The sequence below is a fragment of the Rattus norvegicus genome, chromosome 4 (assembly GCF_036323735.1).
Source record: "Rattus norvegicus strain BN/NHsdMcwi chromosome 4, GRCr8, whole genome shotgun sequence".
In the NCBI taxonomy this organism is placed as follows: Eukaryota; Metazoa; Chordata; class Mammalia; order Rodentia; family Muridae; genus Rattus; species Rattus norvegicus.
Genome location: NC_086022.1, coordinates 98,033,875 through 98,054,163, shown reverse-complemented (window position 1 = coordinate 98,054,163; position 20,289 = coordinate 98,033,875). Strand labels below are relative to the sequence as shown.

General features: G+C 42.6%; 1 protein-coding gene across 1 annotated transcript; it reads left to right on the top strand.

Annotated features, from left to right (window-relative positions):
* The first annotated feature begins 14,843 nt into the window (after positions 1-14,843).
* Positions 14,844-16,544, top strand: Tacstd2 (tumor-associated calcium signal transducer 2). Its single transcript, NM_001009540.2, has one exon. The coding sequence runs from the start codon at positions 14,931-14,933 to the stop codon at positions 15,882-15,884; it is 954 nt and encodes a 317-aa protein (NP_001009540.2). The 5' UTR covers positions 14,844-14,930; the 3' UTR covers positions 15,885-16,544.
* The last annotated feature ends 3,745 nt before the right edge of the window (positions 16,545-20,289 follow it).

Sequence of the window (20,289 nt, the reverse complement as noted above, 5' to 3'; positions counted from 1 at the left end):
GACACAACTGCACAGGCCAAGTGCTTGCTGACAGGAGCCTGATGTAGCTGTCTCCTGAGAGGCTTTGCCAGAGCCTGACAAATACAGAGGTGGATGCTCACAGCCGACCATTGAACCAAGAATGGGGTCCCTATTGGAGGAGTTACAAGAAGGTTTGAAGGAGCTGAAAGGGTTTGCAACCCCATAGGAACACCAATACCAACCAACAAGACACCCCCCTCCCCAGAGCTCTGAGGGACTAAAGCACCAACCAAATAGTACACATGGAGGGATCCATGGCTCCAGTTGCATATGCAGCAGAGGATGGCCTTGTTGGACATCAATGGAAGGAGAGGCCCTTTGTCCTGGAAAGGCTTGATGCTGCAGTGTCAGGGAATGCCAGGGTGGGGAGGTGAGAGGGTATAGATGAGTAGGGGTGTGTACCATAATACAAATAAGGGTTGGGGGATGGGATAAGGGATTTCTGAAGGGGAAACCGGAAAGAGGATAACATTTGAAATGTAAATAAATAAAATATCCATTAAAAAATCAGTCATTTCTACTCTAAATCCTCAGGAATCACATCTACTCATTAACTGTTTTTATTAAATCATATCAGAAAGCTGAGGACAAAATGGGTACAAGAAATTAATCATCACCTAATTCGGTCTCAGTTAACCCATGCTAGTTACACTACCACTGTTGTTTCCTAACCTCAAAAACTCCCTTGCTCAACTATTAAGAAATGTTTTTCTGAACGTCAAATTGTTTCCTAGGGTGAAGACTGAACCATTAACCTGCTCTAGTAGCAATGCTTGAGAAAGATCAAGCACTATTATTGTGAGTGCGAAGGATGCTGCCTAGTGAGGGGCTGGAAGCCCCCTTAGAATCTTCACGCAACCCAGAGATTAGGAAGGATGTAAGGACTAAGAGTACCAACAGCGTGAAGTCCTCAGGACTCTTAGCCCTCTGGAATCTGCCTCTCTGAGGGACAAGCATCATGGTTGTGCTAACTGTTGGATCACATTCCATGAGTCTTAAAGCTGTTTGTTGTTCCTCTCGAACTGGCCTCCACAGTAAATGGAAATAGCCCATTGTTTTTTGTTTGTTAGTTTGCTAGTTTGCTTGTTTAGGGAAAGCAGCCACTGATATTGCATTTGTCCTGTGTCCTTAATATCTGCTACTGAAATTCACCTTCTCGAGTGTTTCTATTTGTGTACGTATAAACTTGAACTTGTCCTAAACGCATCTAAGGAAACTTGATAACAACCGTTCACATGTGAGAGTCAAAGGAAAAGAATCGGAGGTCAAATGTCAGCTTCACCACAGAATGATAATTTGTTCATATTTTTCCCAGAAAAGAATATAGATACAACATTTTCAAGTTCATCCATCCTTATTGTGGAAAACAATTAAAATTTGAAATGAGCTTTACCTGTTTCTTGGAGCTCTCGCCTTCATAGGGAGCTGTAACTTTTCCTGTTGCTCTCAGTAGATTAGATGCCACTTCCCTTTCCTTTAAGTCTCCCATGTCTCGGAAATGCAGTTTGCTTAGGTGTCCAGGAGGTGGTGCCACAGTTCGTTTTGAGCACTGCACTTTGACCACTTGAACATTTTAGAAGTATCTTACAGTGACCACTCTTACTAGAACCATGCTATGCTTATATTCACATGCTATATCTAGTTACTTAGATTCCAGAGGATCAGGGCTTGTTAGTTGCTGATGGAGATAAAAAACTAAAACACACAGTTTAAATGACTGACTAGCTCACTCTGCCTGAATCAGTTCAGTTCCCTGACTAACCCACTAGGAGCATCAGTAGCAATGGTCACAGCTACCAACAGAATTTTAGAAGCTTTGGTGTAATTCTGAGAGCTGAAAGGATGCTTTTATGTTCTGTTTTACTATTTATCTTAGGTAAAGAGTAAGAACTGTGATTTAGCATCGCTCCATGCCATCAAGTCTCTCTAGGCATTTGGAGGGAAAATGTCAGGGTATGTAGAGCAGAGGTTAACATGAAGTTTTTCCTCTATTGTTTTCTACCTTATTTGAGACAGGATCTCTCACTGAAGCTGGAGCTTACTGGTTTCACCAGACTGACCACATTCACATCTGTGCACACACTCCAATATGTACATAAATACCACACACAAACACACACACACACACACACACACACACACACACACACCACATACACACACAAATAAAAAAGCAGTACTATTGATGACTTAGCTCTTTATGTGTACTCAAGCCATATTTTATTTATACTTTTCCTGGAACTGGAGAGAGGGCGCAGTGGTTAAGAGCACTTGCTGTTCTTGTAGAGGATCCCAAATTCTCCTCCCAGCACTGATATGTCAGTTCACAAATGTCTGAAACTACAAGTTTAGGGAATTTGATGCATCCTTCTGGCTTTCTTGGGCACTACACATAAATGGTGCACATATATACATACATATACGTACATACATACATACATACATACATACATACATACATACATACAGGCAAAATCCTCCTACACCTAAATAAAAACAAAAAATTAGAAACAATTATCTACATATGTTCATATCAGAAATGATACATAAGCAATGAAGAAAAACAAACATGAATTGAATGGAAATTTTTCTTCTATTAACTCAGAATTCTCCAAGTTTAATATTTTGAGTAATTTTCTATTAGATTTCATGAGCAAACAAACACATTGTCTTGGTCTATGTTGGTGCTAACTAGAACCCATGTAAGAAGAGACAGGTGGGGATAAACAGTCTAGATACTTTTTAGCTTTCTTTGGTAAGAACTGCAAAGTTCTGCTCTCGAGTTGCCAGGGCCCTGAGGTAAAGATTTCCTCTAGGAGAGTAATGTTAGGGGAGTAGACAGCAGCTCTCGTTGACCCTCATGACCTTTAAGAACAATGACTGCTGCTGCTCCAGTTCTTCTGGACAGAACCTTGGTCATGCAAGTCATGTGTCTTAAGTAAGTATTGTTTTTATCTCAAGTGATGCAGTTAGTTCCTGGCACAGGAGTTAGGTGGTGGTGGGAGGATGAGAGAGTTTTCAAAACTTGAAGATACATTGTTGAATGAATCTAGAATAGATTTGGGTATCACTGCTTTTTATTCAGCTAATACCTGGCTATTTTGGTGTTGAAAATAATGCCAAGTTAGCAACTGAGTTAACTGCATGCCTCTGTTGTTCTGGGAATTAGAAACTAAGGTTGTTCTGACTGGTACTAGGTAAAAACTAAAAGTGAGCTAGTGCTTCTGCAGAACTGATGTACTATATAACCATCAAAAATAGACAAATAGGGCTGGGGAGATGGCTCAGGGGTTAAGAGCACTGACTGACCTTCCAGAGGTCCTGAGTTCAATTCCCAGCAACCACATGGTGGCTCACAACCATCTGTAATGGGATCTGATACTCTCTTCTGGTGTGCCTGAAGACAGCTACAGTATACTCACATATATAAAATAAATAAATCTTTTTTTTAAAAAGAGACAAAATTAATTCGTAGCTTTCAGTGTTAGATAGTGGTAGCATCTGAAGACAAAGTGGCTGCAGGGAGCCCCTGCAAGGCTTCTGAAGACCTGATCATGTTCTGTTTCTTGACCTAGAAGATGGCTACGTGGGGGTTTCCAGACTGAAATGCCACATTTCAGTGACTCAGTGATACTCTTGGTGCATGCAATATTCATTAAAAGGAAAATGTTTAGTTAACAGTTTCCATTTTGTGTCATGTTATGATACCAGGACATTGGTGACTAATGATGGCAAGTTTGTTTACTTAGGTTTTTAATGATGAAGATAGTATAAAACTGTCCCTGAAGAAACCTGGTTTTGTTTTCTATCTGAAATGCTTCTTTCCTGGCAGTGATTTGAGTTGTAGCCTGGTCTTGAGTCTCTTGGTTAACAAGTATCCATAGTTCGGTTAATGTGCTTAGCTGCAGCCAGGAGATCCTGCCTTTCCACCAACCCTTCTGCCTTGAAACATTCATATGGTGGGCACATCAAGGCCAGCGAGCCAATTTCTGGTCTGGCCTATGTAGCACATCAGTGGGATGGCTGGCAACAGGCATTCTGTGCTACAAAACTACTTGTGCTCCTGAGTACACAGGTAAGCCAGAGTGGCCTATTTCTTCTGTGTTTCTCAGAGATTGTTAAAGAACATTCTGAAATTAAATCTTTTTGTTCCAAATGTATAGCTTAAAAAGTAAACTGTCCTGGTTCCCTGTTTAGCACTTGATTTCTGTTCCAGTGAGCATCGATTCCATCACAGTGGACGACCTAAATTAGTGGACGTTTGTACACAGCTTTCTCTAAGGAATTGCTGAAGAAAATAAGCTTGGGACCACACCCAAACATTGTTGTAACTCAAGCCCTTGTGGCATTGTTGGCAGAAAAGGCAGCCAAACTGAGACCTATGATAAATCAGAAGTAGAAAAGAATGGTGAGTTTCATACTGTTGGAGTCTTTGAAATGACTTAATTCATGTTTAAAGAGATGTGTGGCTTTGCAATATTGTGATAAAGGACATTTCTTAAGTTTTGAACATGAAAGAATTACATAAATATCTTTGGTAATTGAGACATGGTCTCACTGTGTGGTCCCAGGTTGCAATTCTCTTACCTGTGCATCTTGAGCGCCAGTGTTACAGACTGGCAGAGACGTGGAAATAAGTATTAGAAAATTGTGTCAGTTCGTGTGGTTATAGATATGGCTTTAATCAACATAAACAGTAGAGTTTTAATACAATTTAAATAGAGACAGGATAAAAATAACACTTGGAAAGGACTGTTGTTTACATTATTACTTATCCTTCACTCCCAGGCGAGAACATTTAGCTTCCATTGAAGGGCTTTGCATCCATTGGTGTGGCTCTTTGATAATTTGTTAAGATCCATTTTTTAAATTATTTATTTATATACTTGGTGTTCAGTATTGGAACATGGGGCTGTGAAGATTTGGGATATGTGCTCTGTCACTGAGCCATAACCCTGGATATGTCCTTGCTAAGGTATTCTTTAAGCAGCAGACATTGTTATTCTTAAGGGCTCATTGCCTTTGCATAGGCCCAAAAGGTATTTCTGCTGCATTCACAATGCACTACGGCCTTATAACAAGGACTAATTATTGGTGTATAATAAAATTGTGTAGTGCTTTAATAATAAATGGATATTCTCTGCTCTACTAGTACAGTGACGTTTAGTGATGTACCAGTATATCCTTGTGTGCAACTGTCTAGTTCCATGAAAAGTGATGTCATACATCTGCAAGTTCAGTGGTAGAACTCATCATGTTTGGGTACATCTGAGTACAGCTGTATGCTTACATGCATGTGTACTGCTTTGAGAGAACATGTGTAATATCTCCTTTAACAATGCATCTATGTACACTCCTTTATTTGATTTTCATGTGTGTTTTTGTACTAGTAAACCTGTGTGGACTGCTGTTCATGGACATCCATGTGTTCTTATTTACCAGGAAATACATGGACACATCCTCAATAGAACATCAGGGTGCACAAGTACATCTGTGTCCATGTGTAATGCAGTAATAGTCTTTGTTATTTGAATAAACATGTTATGAGTCTTTACTAGCAAATGTATGTATAGTACCATCCAGTTAGATCGATGGACATGTAGACATAGTACAGCCAAGTTTGCTGCTGTATGTGTACACAGAGGTACATTGCTCAGCCAGTACATTGATGTTCACCAATCTGCTCCTACATCACTGCTGTTTAAAATAGGCATGTGCACTGTGACACAAGCACACCCCTGCGCTCAAGTGTTTCAGTACATGCACATTGTTTTGTGCTCCAGTAGTAAGACAACTATTTTTACTCAGACACTGAGAGGCAGTGCTTTAGTGGTATACAAGACAACACTACTGCTTTCAAGCACATTGCAGTACTCACATATCCATGTGTGCTCCTGTCTAGCATTTCCATGAGAGCTGGTTTGATATTTTGCCCATTTGTCCTGCTATAACACACACCTACATGTTTTTGTATACGTAGCACATGTATATACACAGGGCAACTGTGTATACATCTACAATAGGACATCCGTGTATAAAATTGTAGGAGTATATCCATAATCGCTACTCTAATAGTAAGTCTATGTGTGGTTCTTTACTAGCACGTCCATGTGTATTGCTGTACTAATACATACAAGTGTGCTGCCGTACTGCCACAATCGATCGTGTGAACACCTGTGCTCATATGTCAGCAAGCACTGTTCTACTATTGCAGCTGTGTGAAATGCTGTACGAACAAATCATGTGTAGTAATTTGTATGTATAAGTACATACAGATGTACTTCTTTCTGTACCTATGTCCTTGAGCACTTCTTTGCTATAGCAGTACATCCACACATGTGACCCCACAGTTCATCCTTGTCCAAGTCTACATGACTGTGTAACTATGTATCACTGTACTATCACATTCGCATATTCTGCCATAGAAATACATCCCTATCAAGTATTGTGATTGTATAGCGGTTCACACTGCTTCACTTGCACATCACTGTCCACTATAGTTTCAATACTTCCGTGTATACTGCTTTAATACACACTGTGCACCATATGCACTGATGTACACTGTCTGTGTCTGTGTGCAGTGGTGTACAACTACTTCCATGTGCACTACTACAAGTGTTTTCATATACACATGAACATCCTTGACTCAGCTCTTCATGCAAATCCATGCACTAGGTGATATGCTAGGACATCAGTGTGTCATGTTCTCCTTCTGCATCAGCATGTCTATGTTTCAAACTGTAGGAAGACATCTACGTGCACATCTGCTACTTTACTAGTACAACCATGAGCACTGACGTACCAGAGCATTAATGTGTACCGCAGGAGTAGTGCATCAATCTTTACTGCAGGATTGGCACAAGTGTCTATTCTTACCCAGATTTCTGCACCATGAGCAGAGGTCTGCATTAGCTAGCTTATCTGTGCCTCTGAGCACAGGTGTCTCAATTTTTCTCTATTTGGAGCACTGGACAGAGGTACACACAGTTTTTCTGGTTAGTTAGCTTTAGTAACAGCTTTCAGACATTTTTCACGATTAGTTAGATCCCAGATGCAGTTGTTTTCCTGTTTTGTGGGTTTTTTTAATTAGGTATACCTATGGAATTGCTGTCTTCTGTTTTCATGATCAATTGTACACTTGGACACAGATCTGTGTTTTCTGAACAGGGTGCAACTTTGCTCAGCCTCTATGTCTTGTTCTGGGTTTTGTTTTGTTTTGTTTTGTTTTGTTTTGTTTTGTTTTGTTTTGTTTTATGTGGCCTGCACCCATGGATCAGGTGTCCATAATTTGCCCGGTTAGCTTCAGTTCAACTCAAAAATGTCTCTCCCATCCTGAATTAGCTGTGCCCTGACCACAGAAGATTTGGTCCTAGCCCTAATTCTATACTTACATGTGACCTAACCTGTAACCTGAAATCCTATCCTTAACTTTAACCTAAACCTAAGAAACCTAACCTTGAACTCCAAACCTTACTCCTAACCCTAACAGTTTGGCAACCTTATTACTAGCTCTAATCTAGACAACAGTTCTAATCTTACACTAAGCAAACAATTGACCATAACTATAGTGCTAAAGTTAATACTAATTGTAACTCTAGCAACAATCATAATCCTATCCCCAGTATTAACCAAAAGCATTACATAAACTTACCCTTAACTACTGACCCATGGCTCCAGCTGTATATGTAGCAGAGGATGGCCTTGTTGGGCACCAATAGAAGAAGAAGCCCTTGGTCCTGCCATGGAAGGTTGGACACCCAGTGTAGGGGACTATGGGGGGGGGAGTGGGGTTTAGTGGATGGGAAAGAGGGGTAGGGTAATGGGATACAGGGCTTATAACCAGGAAACTGGGAAAGGGAATAACATTTGAAATGTAAATAAAAAAATATCCAATAAAAGGAAAAAAGAAAGAAACAGAGGGACAGGAATAGTCATAGAAATAGTTAAATAAATGATAAATATAGAAAATTTACACACACACACACACACACACACACACACACACACACACACACACACACAATCTTACCCTTAACCAAAACACAAAAGAAACTCCTTTATCTGTTAGAAACATAACTGAAGGGGCTAGAGAGATGGCTCAGTGATACTTTTCTAGAGGTTCTGAGTTCAAATTCCAGCAGCCACATGGTGGTTCACAGCCATCTGTGATGAGATCTGATGCCCTCTTCTGCTGTGTCTGAAGACAGCTACAGTGTACTTTATATATAATAAATACATAAATTTTAAAAAAAAGAAAAGAAAAAACATAACTGAAACCATCTTGTGTAACTTGGAATAATGTGGGCCTGAGTTTGCACTGATAAAAGGTAGCCCACAAAAGCAAGCCCTAGGGGCTGGAGAGATGGCTCAGCGGTTAAGAGCAGTGACTGCTCTTCCAGAGGTCCTGAGTTCAAATCCCAGCAACCACATGGTGGCTCACAACCATCTATAATGGGGTCTGATGCCCTCTTCTGGTGTGTCTGAAGACAACTACAGTGTACTTATATATAATAAATAAATTTTTTTAAAAAAATTTAAAAAAAAAGCAAGCCCTAGGCAGTCCATCCAGCACTTCAGATTGGAGCCAGCCTTGAACAGGCCTTAGTATGCTAATGAACCAACACCGGGTGGTGTTGATTTGCTAGTATTCCAGCCCAGGCTGGGTGTCCAGATAGCACAAAGCAGCCACTAGTGAAATGATACAAAAAATTGGAACTTTGGAAGTGGTCTCTAGGATCATACTGCTGTGCTCCCAAGACATACCTTCTCTAGCTGAGAGTTGTGTGTGACTTTGGCTTCAGTGAATGTTGAACTTCTGGCACTGTTGCTGGGCTCATACAGACCAACTGGCCTGTGCTCTCAAGGACTTCCTGGACCTTCATCAACATCAACTTCATAGTCTCAACCCATTGAAGTGGAGGTGGGTTGAACCAACAAGCTTATAAAGCATCCTCACTGGAGAAGCCCCCTAGAAGAACACTGCAGCAGCATTTTCTGCCCAGTCAACTATTATTAGTATGTGGTAAGATGTCTGCTTAACATTAATATTCATATATTATAAGGAATCTTTGTGTGAATAAATGGAGCATGTTTAAAGAAAAATCTTGTGGAGACATCCTAATTGCCAAGTGCCTTTCAGCCCTTAGGCCTTGCTCGGGTAATGTCAAACCCAAATACTAACTGTAAACCTAGAGTTAAACTAAACCTAAACTAAAAGTGGGTCTAAATTTAAGCTGAACTTTCACCCTATCTCTAACCCTATCCTTAATGCTAGTTCTAACCTTAAACATAACTCTTGCTCTATTCCTAAACCTAACTTAAATACTAACCCAAATCCTAGCTCTTACCTTAAATTTAACCCTAACTTAAAAACTAGCCTTAAATACATGACTGGCCTCTAACCTAAGTTGTAACCAAGGCCCTAACTATGATGATTTGAATATGCTTGGCCAAAGAGTGGCACTATTAGGAGGTATGGCCTTATTAGAGTAGATTTGCCCTTGTTGGAGGAAGTGTGTCACTGTGGGAGTGGGCTTTGAGACCCTCTTCCTAGCTGCCTGGAAGTCAGTCTTCTCCTAGAGACCTTTAGATCAAGATGTAGAGCTCCTTCAACATCTGCCTGCCTGGATGCTGCTGTGCTCCTGCCTTGATGATAATGGACTGAACCTCTGAACCGTAAGCCAGTCCCACTTAAATGTTATCCTTTATAAGAGTTGCCTTGGTCATGGTGTCTGTTCACGGCAGTTAAATCCTAACTAAGACACATAAACCAAAAACTAGCTCTACCCTACATATAACTTGAATACTAACCCAAATCCTAGCGCTCACTTGAGCCTTCCGAAAGCTCAAACTCTTGCCCTACACAGAACTAGATCACTGACTCAAGCAAAACTCCTTAAACTGGGTTTTAAAACTAACTTTCACTCTTATTGTATCAATAGCCAGAGCTTTTTACAGAATCTCATAGCAATCCCTAAACTATCTATAACCATACTTCTAACACCTCAGAATTGATCTTAGAAATGAATCTAATTTTCTCTACCCCTAATAATAGCCACAGACATAACCCTAACCCTAGACTAGCACTATCATAACCCTGTCTAACCCTAACACAAATGATATTTCTAAGCATGACGATAAAAGAATCCTAATCAGACCATAGCCAAAAACATCTACTTGAACAAAACTAAGTCTAAAACTAACCATAAAACAATTTTTAAAACAAACTCTGTACCTACCCTAATACTAAACTCTCTTTTTCCCTGAGTACTAAGCCTAAATTTAGTTCTGACTCTAACCGTAATTCCAAGGCAAATTAAATACTCACATTTACATCTAACCCTAATCTTAACCATAACTCTAACCATACTCTAAGCCTACAACTAACCTCTACCTAAATTGGCATCAAAACCAAATCTTGCTGTTACCATAATTTTAACCCTAGCTTGAACACTAGTCCTAAATATATCAACAACCAGAAACCCTAATTTTGCCCCAACCACTATCCTTCACAACACCTCTAATCTACCTTTACCCTATATAAAATGTAACCCTAAGCCTAAACCTAACTCTGTAAACTTAATATAACCATAAATATTGCCCTAAGTCTAACACTACCCCAAACCAAACTCTAATCCTACCCTGACACCAACACTAAATCTAAACATAAACATAATCCAAGTGCCAGCTGCCTAACACTAGCCTTACAATAACTCAGAACATTATCCCTAACCCTAAACCCCTAATTTTAAACTTAATCCTAACCCAACCTTGACCCTAAACTATTCTGGACCCTAATACTAACCCTAATTACAACTTAACCCAAATGAGATAACCTTAACTGTAATCCTGACAGTAACCCCTAAAACAAACCTCAAAACTCAAACTTTAACCCTAACCCATTCTCTCCTCCTAACCCCAATCTGCCCTAAACCTAACAGCACTAACACTAAAACTGAAGCCTACCTCTAACTTTCCAACCATAACTCTAAAGTGAACTCAACCCCAACTCTAAGTCAATACTGACCATTTACCTTTACCTGAACATTAAGCCTAATCCTAACTACTAACTTTATCCCTAAACCCTAAATACCAACCATAAACATATCCCCCACCACAACTGTAAAACTAATCTGAACCCTAACCACTAAATTTAATCCTAACTCATACCTTAACCACCAAGCAGAAACTCTAACCCTAACATTAAACCTACTGAACCCTAAACCTAAAAAAAAATACCAAACCCTAATTTTAACCCTAACACAAATACAGACCTAACCCCTAACCCGAATCCCTAAAGCCAGCCAGTCCTTCATCAGAACATATCCCCCCTTTCTACAGGCACAAGACCATTAAAAATCTGTGTTCAGGCACACATATAAATGAAATCTCAGGGTGGCATTATCTACTTTTCCTTAAAACTGCATTTGGAAGTTGGGCTAAGGTACAGATGGTAATCAAAGATGTCACATGTGAAGATATTATTCTGTCCCAGGTCATAAGCACTTAAATAGTTAATGAAGAAATAAAGTTTCACAGTTTCATAGATAGGAGAGACAAAGTTGTAAAAACAAGGTTTTGAGAAATACATCTGGTGGTCAGGATGTCCAGTGATATGAAATAAGTTTTGGTGATCAAGATTCTGACTAAGCTAATTAAGACAAAACAAAAACAACTGTTCTCGGAAAGACCCCCCTATCCCTCCCTGTGGTGAATCCTGAGAACAACCACAGGGTGTCATCCTGACCCTGCCTGACCACCCAGTTCACCCCTCCTCTAAGGGACGTGCCAACATAGCCCTTTCCCAGTGACTCTCCAAGGCTAGGTGTAGGGCTAGATGAGGAAAGTGACCAACTAAGCCAAGAACAGCCCCTTGAGCAGGCTAGCCAATACCTGACCAGATCCTTTGTCCTGTGTACCACCAACGAGAATAGGCCAGTTAACCCTGTTGCTGAAGTCTGCCCTCTGTAACAAATAAAAGTTGTGTGCTTTTTGGGTTCAAGGTTGCAGGGTTGAGGGGTTGGGGATTTAGCTCAGCGGTAGAGCGCTTGCCTAGCAAGCACAAGGCCCTGGGTTCGGTCCCCAGCTCCGGAAAAAAAAAAAAAAAAAAAAAAAGGTTGCCTCTCCCTGCGTGGATGAGCACATACATGGAATAAAAAAACTCATGCTATTGCAGCAGTCACTTTGTCGATCTGTGCTCTATGGGTTGCGCTCCTGAGGTAAGGTCACTATGGGGTCTTACAACATTACACTCCAGGGAGTGTCATATCAATATTGTGACATTCTGGGCACAATTCACTATGAATTAAACCGGCACACATTACCTAGTGCCTCCTATGTACTCATGTGTCAGGGACGCAGTACTCTGACATGGCTACTGACCCTTTAAGAACTAGGCAATCCGAGATGATAAAAAGCTTTTGCTAACTATTTCTCAGTTACAATAAAACCACAAAGAAATTAAGCTAGCACTTGATTTTATTTTTTAATTAGAGTAAGAGAGAGTTAGAACGGGATCGGTTTGTGAAACCACAAAGAAATTAAGCTACTTGATTTTATTTTTAATTAGAGGAAGAGAGAGTTAGAACGGGATCGGTTTGTGCCTGTTGGGGAAAGCACTGACAGGACCAGCTATTGAAGAAGGAAGTCAGGGGATCTCTATCTTCACACAGAAAATACTAGGCTTGGACACCTAGTACTCCACTCCTCCTGGTACATAACAAAATCCCATGAGTTAACTAAGTAGTCAATACATGATCGCCTATGTTTCTCAGCCCTCAGACTGCCTCCCCACTAGTTTTCCTCCATCTGGCTTGAGACTAGGGGAATGGAAATGAGGTGACATTATAATTATAGTAGATTGTGATCACCCAGCAAAGCACTAGAAAAGTGAGGAGATGGGATAATTTTTTAATGGACTATAACATTGTCTTGAAGTTCACAAAGCTTTACCATTCACTGCCTTGTATATTTAGTGTGATTCTCAATAATACTAATACTAATACTAATAATAATAATAATAATAAATTAAGAAACAGAGCCTCTGATGTACCTACTTTACTCTGGGCAACAGAGACCCAGGAAGGGTAGATTTTGCTAATCCTAGGGTGCAGAAGATAAGGAAGTAAAAAGATATATTCCTGAGTAGACAGGGTGAGATGTATTAGGAAAGGCTTCCTGACAGTAACTAAGGAGTTGAGCAGAAAAATCACGTTTGTATACTGAAACAGATAAAGAAAAGGAGATTTCAGGTGCCCTATTCTGCAAAGGCTTGTGGGAGTCTAAGAAGTTTGCAGGGATACAATGATGACAGCAGGAATTGTGACAGCAGTTAACACTGTGCACCAGTTAATAAAATATGAACTTTTTTCTTAGAGCCAAAATGTCTCCTTACCTGTACTTACACTCATACACACTCATACACACAGACACAAACACACACACACACACACACACACACACACACACACACACAGCATTCTCAACAGAAAAGATAGGCTTTAGATCTTTCTGTGAGGCAAGGTGGGTGGAGGTTGGACAGGATAAGCTAGTTGTTCAAGAGACCTAAAGAGACAGTGGGGGCAGAAATCAGAGGTGTGTGCCCAGATTTCCTAGTGCTATTGGGTAAGGATTTGTCCCTCGTGTCTCTACTTCCTCTGTCTGTAAAGACAAAATAATATGTTTGCATCCGTCTGCCTCAGAAATTGCTTGAAAATTAATGGTGCAGAGAGGCCCGACTGGCTTCCATGAGTCAAACAACACCCCTGTACAGTATACTAGTGGCACACATTAAAACGCTGATACATTAAAATACATTTTGAAGGTGGACCTGAAAATAATTATAGTTTGTTAATTATTGTTAATTTTACCACAGCTTTGAGTGGTGGACTTTCTCTAGATTCTAAAAGAGATTGTCACCCCTTCATCCTATTAAAGAGGCAGTTTCTCACAAGCTCCCTTCTCTCATTATACTTAATAGTTCATCCACTTCCATTGAATACAGAGAAAGAAAATCAATAATTTGCTCTCTTAGAATCAAGTTGTACATCTCTCCTAGTGGGCTGACTCTACAAAATTTTTCTTTTCATTTATCTTAAACAAGTACAGGCATACATGCCTGTTCAATGGAACTTTCAATATGTGCCACACCAGGACAGCCGGATTGTAAGGATGATTTAGCAATAGAATTGTTTCACTGTCCTGTCTTCAGATGCTGCAACATTTTGTTTTCATACTCATTTATAGTTCTTAAAGCCAAGAAGACCCAGGTAGAATCCTCGGAAATCAGTGGCTGGGTGATTTCAGGTCTCCCTGCCTCACCTGCATCATACTATCTAGAATAGGGTTTAAAGACAGTCTGTGCCCAGCAAGGCTTGTGGTCACGCTTGTTAGGGACCAGAAACCAAACTGTTTAACTGGGAGCAAGAAAAAGGGAAGGAATGAAACTGAAGATAGGGACTTGAGAGAGAAGAAGGTATGCGATTATGGTGACTGGAATTGTAGGGGTGTGGGGCATTGGGAGTTGGCCTCTGGAGGAACTCCGGAGGTGCCGAGAAGTGGGACGCCCTGGTTCTGAGCATGAGAAGGACAGCTTTTCTAGGGAGGGGCCAGGTAAATACTGGTTTCCTCTATGGGCTTTTGGTCAGCAGATGGCAGGAGCAGCCTCCCCTGCCTGATCCTATCTCTTGCAGCTCATGGCTGGCGGCTTCCTCCTCGGAACCTGTGACTGAGGAGCGCCACCCAGATTCCATTGAGTGAGTCACTAGCTAACCAGTCCTGCAGGTACAGGAGAGTATAAGGGCTGGAGGGAACGGCCTGGCGGGAGTCGCCTGCAGTATCCTACCCAACCTGATCCTTCAGAATCCCTGCCCTTGGTCTGTAGTTGTAGGTCCGTTCTATTCTATACCACCATGGCGAGGGGCTTGGATCTAGCACCGCTGCTACTGCTACTGCTGGCGATGGTGGCCGGCTTTTGCACGGCCCAGATCAACTGCACATGCCCTACCAACAAGATGACCGTCTGCAACTCTAATGGCCCAGGTGGGGTCTGCCAATGTCGGGCAATCGGCTCGCAGGTGTTGGTCGACTGCTCCACGCTAACTTCCAAGTGCCTGCTACTCAAGGCGCGCATGAGCGCCCGAAAGAGCAGCCGCAGACTGGTGAATCCGAGCGAGCACGCGATCTTGGACAACGATGGCCTCTACGACCCGGAGTGTGACGACAAGGGCCGCTTCAAGGCGCGCCAGTGCAACCAGACCTCGGTGTGCTGGTGCGTAAACTCGGTGGGCGTGCGCCGAACGGACAAGGGAGACCAGAGCCTGCGCTGCGACGAAGTGGTGCGAACCCACCACATCCTCATTGAGTTGCGCCACCGCCCGACAGACCGAGCCTTCAACCACTCTGACCTAGACTCCGAGCTGCGGCGGCTCTTCAAGGAACGCTACAAGCTGCACCCCAGCTTCCTGGCCGCGGTGCACTACGAAGAGCCCACCATCCAGATCGAGCTGCAGCAGAACGCGTCACAGAAGGGCCTGAGAGACGTGGACATCGCTGACGCCGCCTACTACTTCGAAAGGGACATCAAAGGCGAGTCACTGTTCGTGGGCCGTCGCGGCCTGGACGTGCAGGTGCGTGGGGAGCCCCTGCATGTGGAGCGGACTCTCATCTACTACCTGGACGAGAAGCCCCCCCAGTTCTCCATGAAGCGCCTCACCACCGGCCTCATTGCCGTCATCGCTGTCGTCGCGGTGGCACTAGTGGCCGGTGTGGTGGTCTTGGTGGTCACCAACCGGAGGAAATCAGGAAAATACAAAAAGGTGGAGCTTAAGGAGCTAGGGGAGATGAGAAGCGAACCTAGCTTGTAGATTTCCCCGGGCTTCCTTGGCACCTCAGACCAAATGTGTTGGCCTGTTGATTCTTAGCCAGGAGGTAATTTTCCTCCCAGCTGTGACCTCTTCCTTCTCTCTCCACAAACAAGTTCCCTAGATGCTGAGCTCAGGTCACCTCCTCGCCCTTGATTTTGAAGGACGCATTTCTGAAATTCCTTATCCAGTCTCTCAAAACCTGACCCGGAGGGTTAAGCAAAGACTGGCTTGTGCCAGGCAGCCCAGTCGTTTCCCAGAGACGTGAATCTACCCAAAGACTTAAAAAACGGTTTGAAATGGGAACGCAGCTCTTTTGCTGTCCTGGGTTGTTGGCGAACCATTCACTCCCTGCCTCACAACCTTCAGGAAAGGAAGAACTAACTGATCCTGTGCAGTGTTCCTCTGCCATCGTTCATATGGAATAAAAGGCGTGTCCGACGTCTGCAGTCATTTTAAATGGCTTTGTTGGACTGCATCTATTTTTCTGCCTGCCCCTGATGTAGCTGATACTAGAAAGTTTTCTTTTGTAAAGTGTTTGTACAGATGCGTCTTTGATAATGCTGCTGGTTTTTTTAAAGCAACAACTCAAGTTTAATAAAATATGGGAAAGGCACACCTAAAAAGATAGGCTGTGTAAATATTCCCTCCAGATTTATATCATTTTATTGTTCTCCTTTGTCTAATACTTGAATTTCATATTTTAAACTCTAACGTGTCCTTGTGAAATTCTAACATTTCCTATTGATACTCTTGTGTTTTCTGGAGGCTGGGCTAGTGTGCTTGCCTTGCGTCTGACAGGCATCCTCAGCAGTGGGTGGAGATGTAAACGTTAAGGTTGCTGTTCCTTTGAAGGAAGTTGCTAAAACCTTCAAATCTGAACAGGAGTGGGAGATGGACGCAGCCTTTGGTTGCTTATTAACATTCCTTTGTGGTTTTTAAGCCCCGTGAAGGAGCAAAGCCCACTTCCAAGAATCCTAGGATATAAATGACTAGGCTACTTCGGGTCTCTGAGACTCTTCCAAAGAATAAGGCTGAGAGTCTGTTTTTTTGTTTGTTTGTTTGTTTGTTTGTTTGTTTGTTTGTTTTGTGAGGACACGTGCCTGTTAGCGACAGATGGTATAAAGGCTTGTTACTGAGAGTTTGGGGGACGAAAGGGAGAAAAGACCTAAAGGCAGAAGTTGGGAGAAGAGAGAAGTGTGGGAAAATGGAGTGGGGTAGCACCTCTGGATCCTTTCGTGAAATTCTAACGTTTACTGCTGGTTCTCCAGTGTTTCCCAAGGGGTGGGAGGTGTGGTTGCCTAGCTATGCAAGCTGCTAGAGGTGGAGCCAAGGCGGCAGGCGAGTATCGGTTTCCTCTCCGGGCTTTCGTTAGCCCACAGGCGGGTGCAGTTTGATGTTATCACATGGGATGGGAGTGGGAGGGCGGTACTCCATGGAGAGGAAAGGCCACCCAAATTCCTTTGGGTGAGAGGCTGGAACCAGTCGGTCCGGTCTGGCAGAGAGTAAGCGCTAAAGGGAGCGGCCCGGCCATCTGCAGTGTCCCAACACGTAGCCTGAGCCTGGAGAACCCTATGTCTGCTCCGCCCCTCCATGACTAGGGCCCAGGTTCACGCCCGTGCTGCAGATGCTAGACCTGATGCTTCGCTTTTCGGACGCGCGGGACAGCAGCACTTGCTCTGTCGACTAGATGCCAGACGTGGGAGGGAGGGGGTCCGCTTGGGTTTGGTGGCCGACTTCTCCAGGCTGACTTCCATATGCCTGCTGCTGCTCAAGTGCACAAGCTATCAAGGCTCCTTCATTTCACAAGCAAATTTTCTCGTAAGAGTCCTACTCCGATGTAGGAGGTAATAGTCTTCATTAAGCTGTTGGGCAATATTAATCTTGGTGTTGAGACTGTTAAGCAACTTCCCCAAACCCATCTTTATGAGCACATCCGTCTTTTTTTTCCATTCACCAGTCACCGATCAAGTTTAACACTTCCTGCCCACTCACTTCTGCGAAGCCAAGTGTGTTATTATGGAACACCAACAAGTCACTTCAATAACCGGGAAGCTGATATTCCACAATAATCTAGAGGCAAGGCTTCAGTTTCTCCCCACAGAATGCATCTGACCCCACCCGTCTACTACAACCCAAATTGAACCTCAGCCTAAAGTATCTTGCTGGTGGTTAAGGGTGGCGGTTCTCAGCTGCCCATCTTCTAAGTCTGGGGCTGTGGGTGTTTGGCATTTGTGATTTAGGCTAGGAGAGGATGACGACTTCAAACTTAAAACTTCCTCTCCTGTTCAAATGAAATCACTTAAAGGACAGGAGCAGGTGCAACCAGGTTCCCAGCAGTTCTTGGAAGTGGAAATACCTAATTCAATTACTCCTTATGAGAGAGATTGCAGTCTTCATTCTCTGGCCGCCTTCCTCTCCTCACTTGATGGCCCTATCTGAAAAGCCTTGAGGGAGAACCAGGCATCTTTTGACCTAACCTTTCATTATAAGGGTGACATGAACAAGAGGTTTCCCAAAATTAGTTTCATAGGCCCAGCTGGAGCTTACAAGTCTCTTACATTCAAAAATTAAACAAACAGATATAGATGTTGATGAAGTGGGCAACTGAAAAAAACCAACCAAATAAACAAAAACACTCTGAGAAAGCCTTCCTCTGTCATAATGGAGCAACTAAAACGTCACTTTCTTCTCTAACCCCAGTGGACAATTGGCCCTTTATAGATCTCAAAGTTGGGTCCCCTTTCACATGTATGACCTTTGAGATACTGACTTACTGGAGAATCTGAATTAAAATCCAACTTCCCATTGGGTAAGAAAGTCACTAACATTCTCCTGTGTGAAGTAAAACCACAAAGTCTCTCTCATTATTGTGAAAGGGATATGAGGTGTTTGGTGAGTTCAACATATTTACACCTCTCGCTTTTCTAGATCACATGAACAACACAGAAAAGCTAAGATCCAAAAACATTGACTAAATATGTGCTCATCCTCCATGAGCTAAAGTCAACTTTGACTTCCTGGAGCAGGTGGCTGCAGGTGCACAAGCACCTGAAGTGTAGAGTACCCTCTCCTCTTCACTTCCCCAAGCTGTCTCAACTCATTTCCCCATTTCTGTTTCCACTCAACCCTAGGGCAAGGACAAGAAACCTTCAGGGTCTTAACGTCTTCCTTACAATTCTCCCCTCACTCCAAAATTTCCTTTCCACTGACTGGTTTGCCCTCAGGATGAGGCTGGGCTTAAGATGGATGTGAAAGCAGGTGGGGCTCTCATCAGGTCTCAGCTTGTTCTTTGGGCCTCCAGCAGTGTAGGCTGACTTCCTTGTGAGTCACCGGGTTTCTCCACTGTTTCCATTCCCTTAAGTAGGACAATATTGAGCATTATTTACCTCACTTGCATATTGTGTGCTTACTGTTTTCAAGTAGAATGTTAGGGACAGGGGGAGTGTCCTTCATTTAATCATATATTTTATTATGCAGCCAAGAGAATAGAATACAGAGAAAAGACTTACCCAAGCCAGGCAGCAGGTGGCAGTGTACTTGAGTTCCTAAACTTACAGACCTATCTAGTGTTCATTCTGTCTGCCTGCCTGGTTACTCTCTTGATTGTTTGTTCTTGGTTGTTACACACATCTTTGAAAGATAGGGTCTCATTCTGTACCCTTGGCTGGCTTGGAACTCATTTTGTAAATCAGGATGGCCTCCAACTCTACTTCTGCCTCCTGAGTGCTCGGATTAAAGGTGTATGTCACCATGCCTGCTGATTATTTCCATTCTTAAATTGTGGTTATTCTGTAGCTTTTGACTATCACTTAGATGGGAGAGATACTTTCATAGATGTAAAATGGTAAGCCTTGATGTCATTGGCCACCTATTTTCCTGTTTGTAAAATGTGTATAGTTTTATTTAGCAACATACTTGGTCTTAATGGTTAAATCAAGCCTAAGGGCTGAAGGGATTGCGTCTCTCCTGTTTCATCTACAGCAAATGCGCCTAAGAACCTGGAGGAGAAATTGCAGATTGTGAATGAGTTCAAAGAACCTCCACCCACTTGCTCCTGAGAACATGTCATTTTCTAGGCTTCTGTGAGAGGGAAACTAGGGCCACCTGTTCACAGAGACAAAGCCATGACCTCTCTGATTTGTACAAAACATCCATGATCAGCTACAGGAACAGAGACAGATCTTAAACTATGATACAAGAAACAAATGTGTTTATTTTTAAACTTCAGGTTTATCTACTTCTGAAAGTTCTAGCTTGTAAAATGGAAAATTCCTTTAAGAGAGCCAGAGTTGAAAATACCACTGGAGGGGTTCCCTGCACACGGAGCAGGATTCAAGTAGCTTAATGCTGAGGAGTCCGCTGGAAAAGTTTGGCACTGGAGAGGTGAGTGATGCAGCATTTGTTC

Coding starts and splice junctions, on each gene's coding strand:
- Tacstd2 (NM_001009540.2), top strand. CDS start 14,931: ATGGCGAGGGGCTTGGATCTAGCACCGCTGCTACTGCTACTGCTGGCG.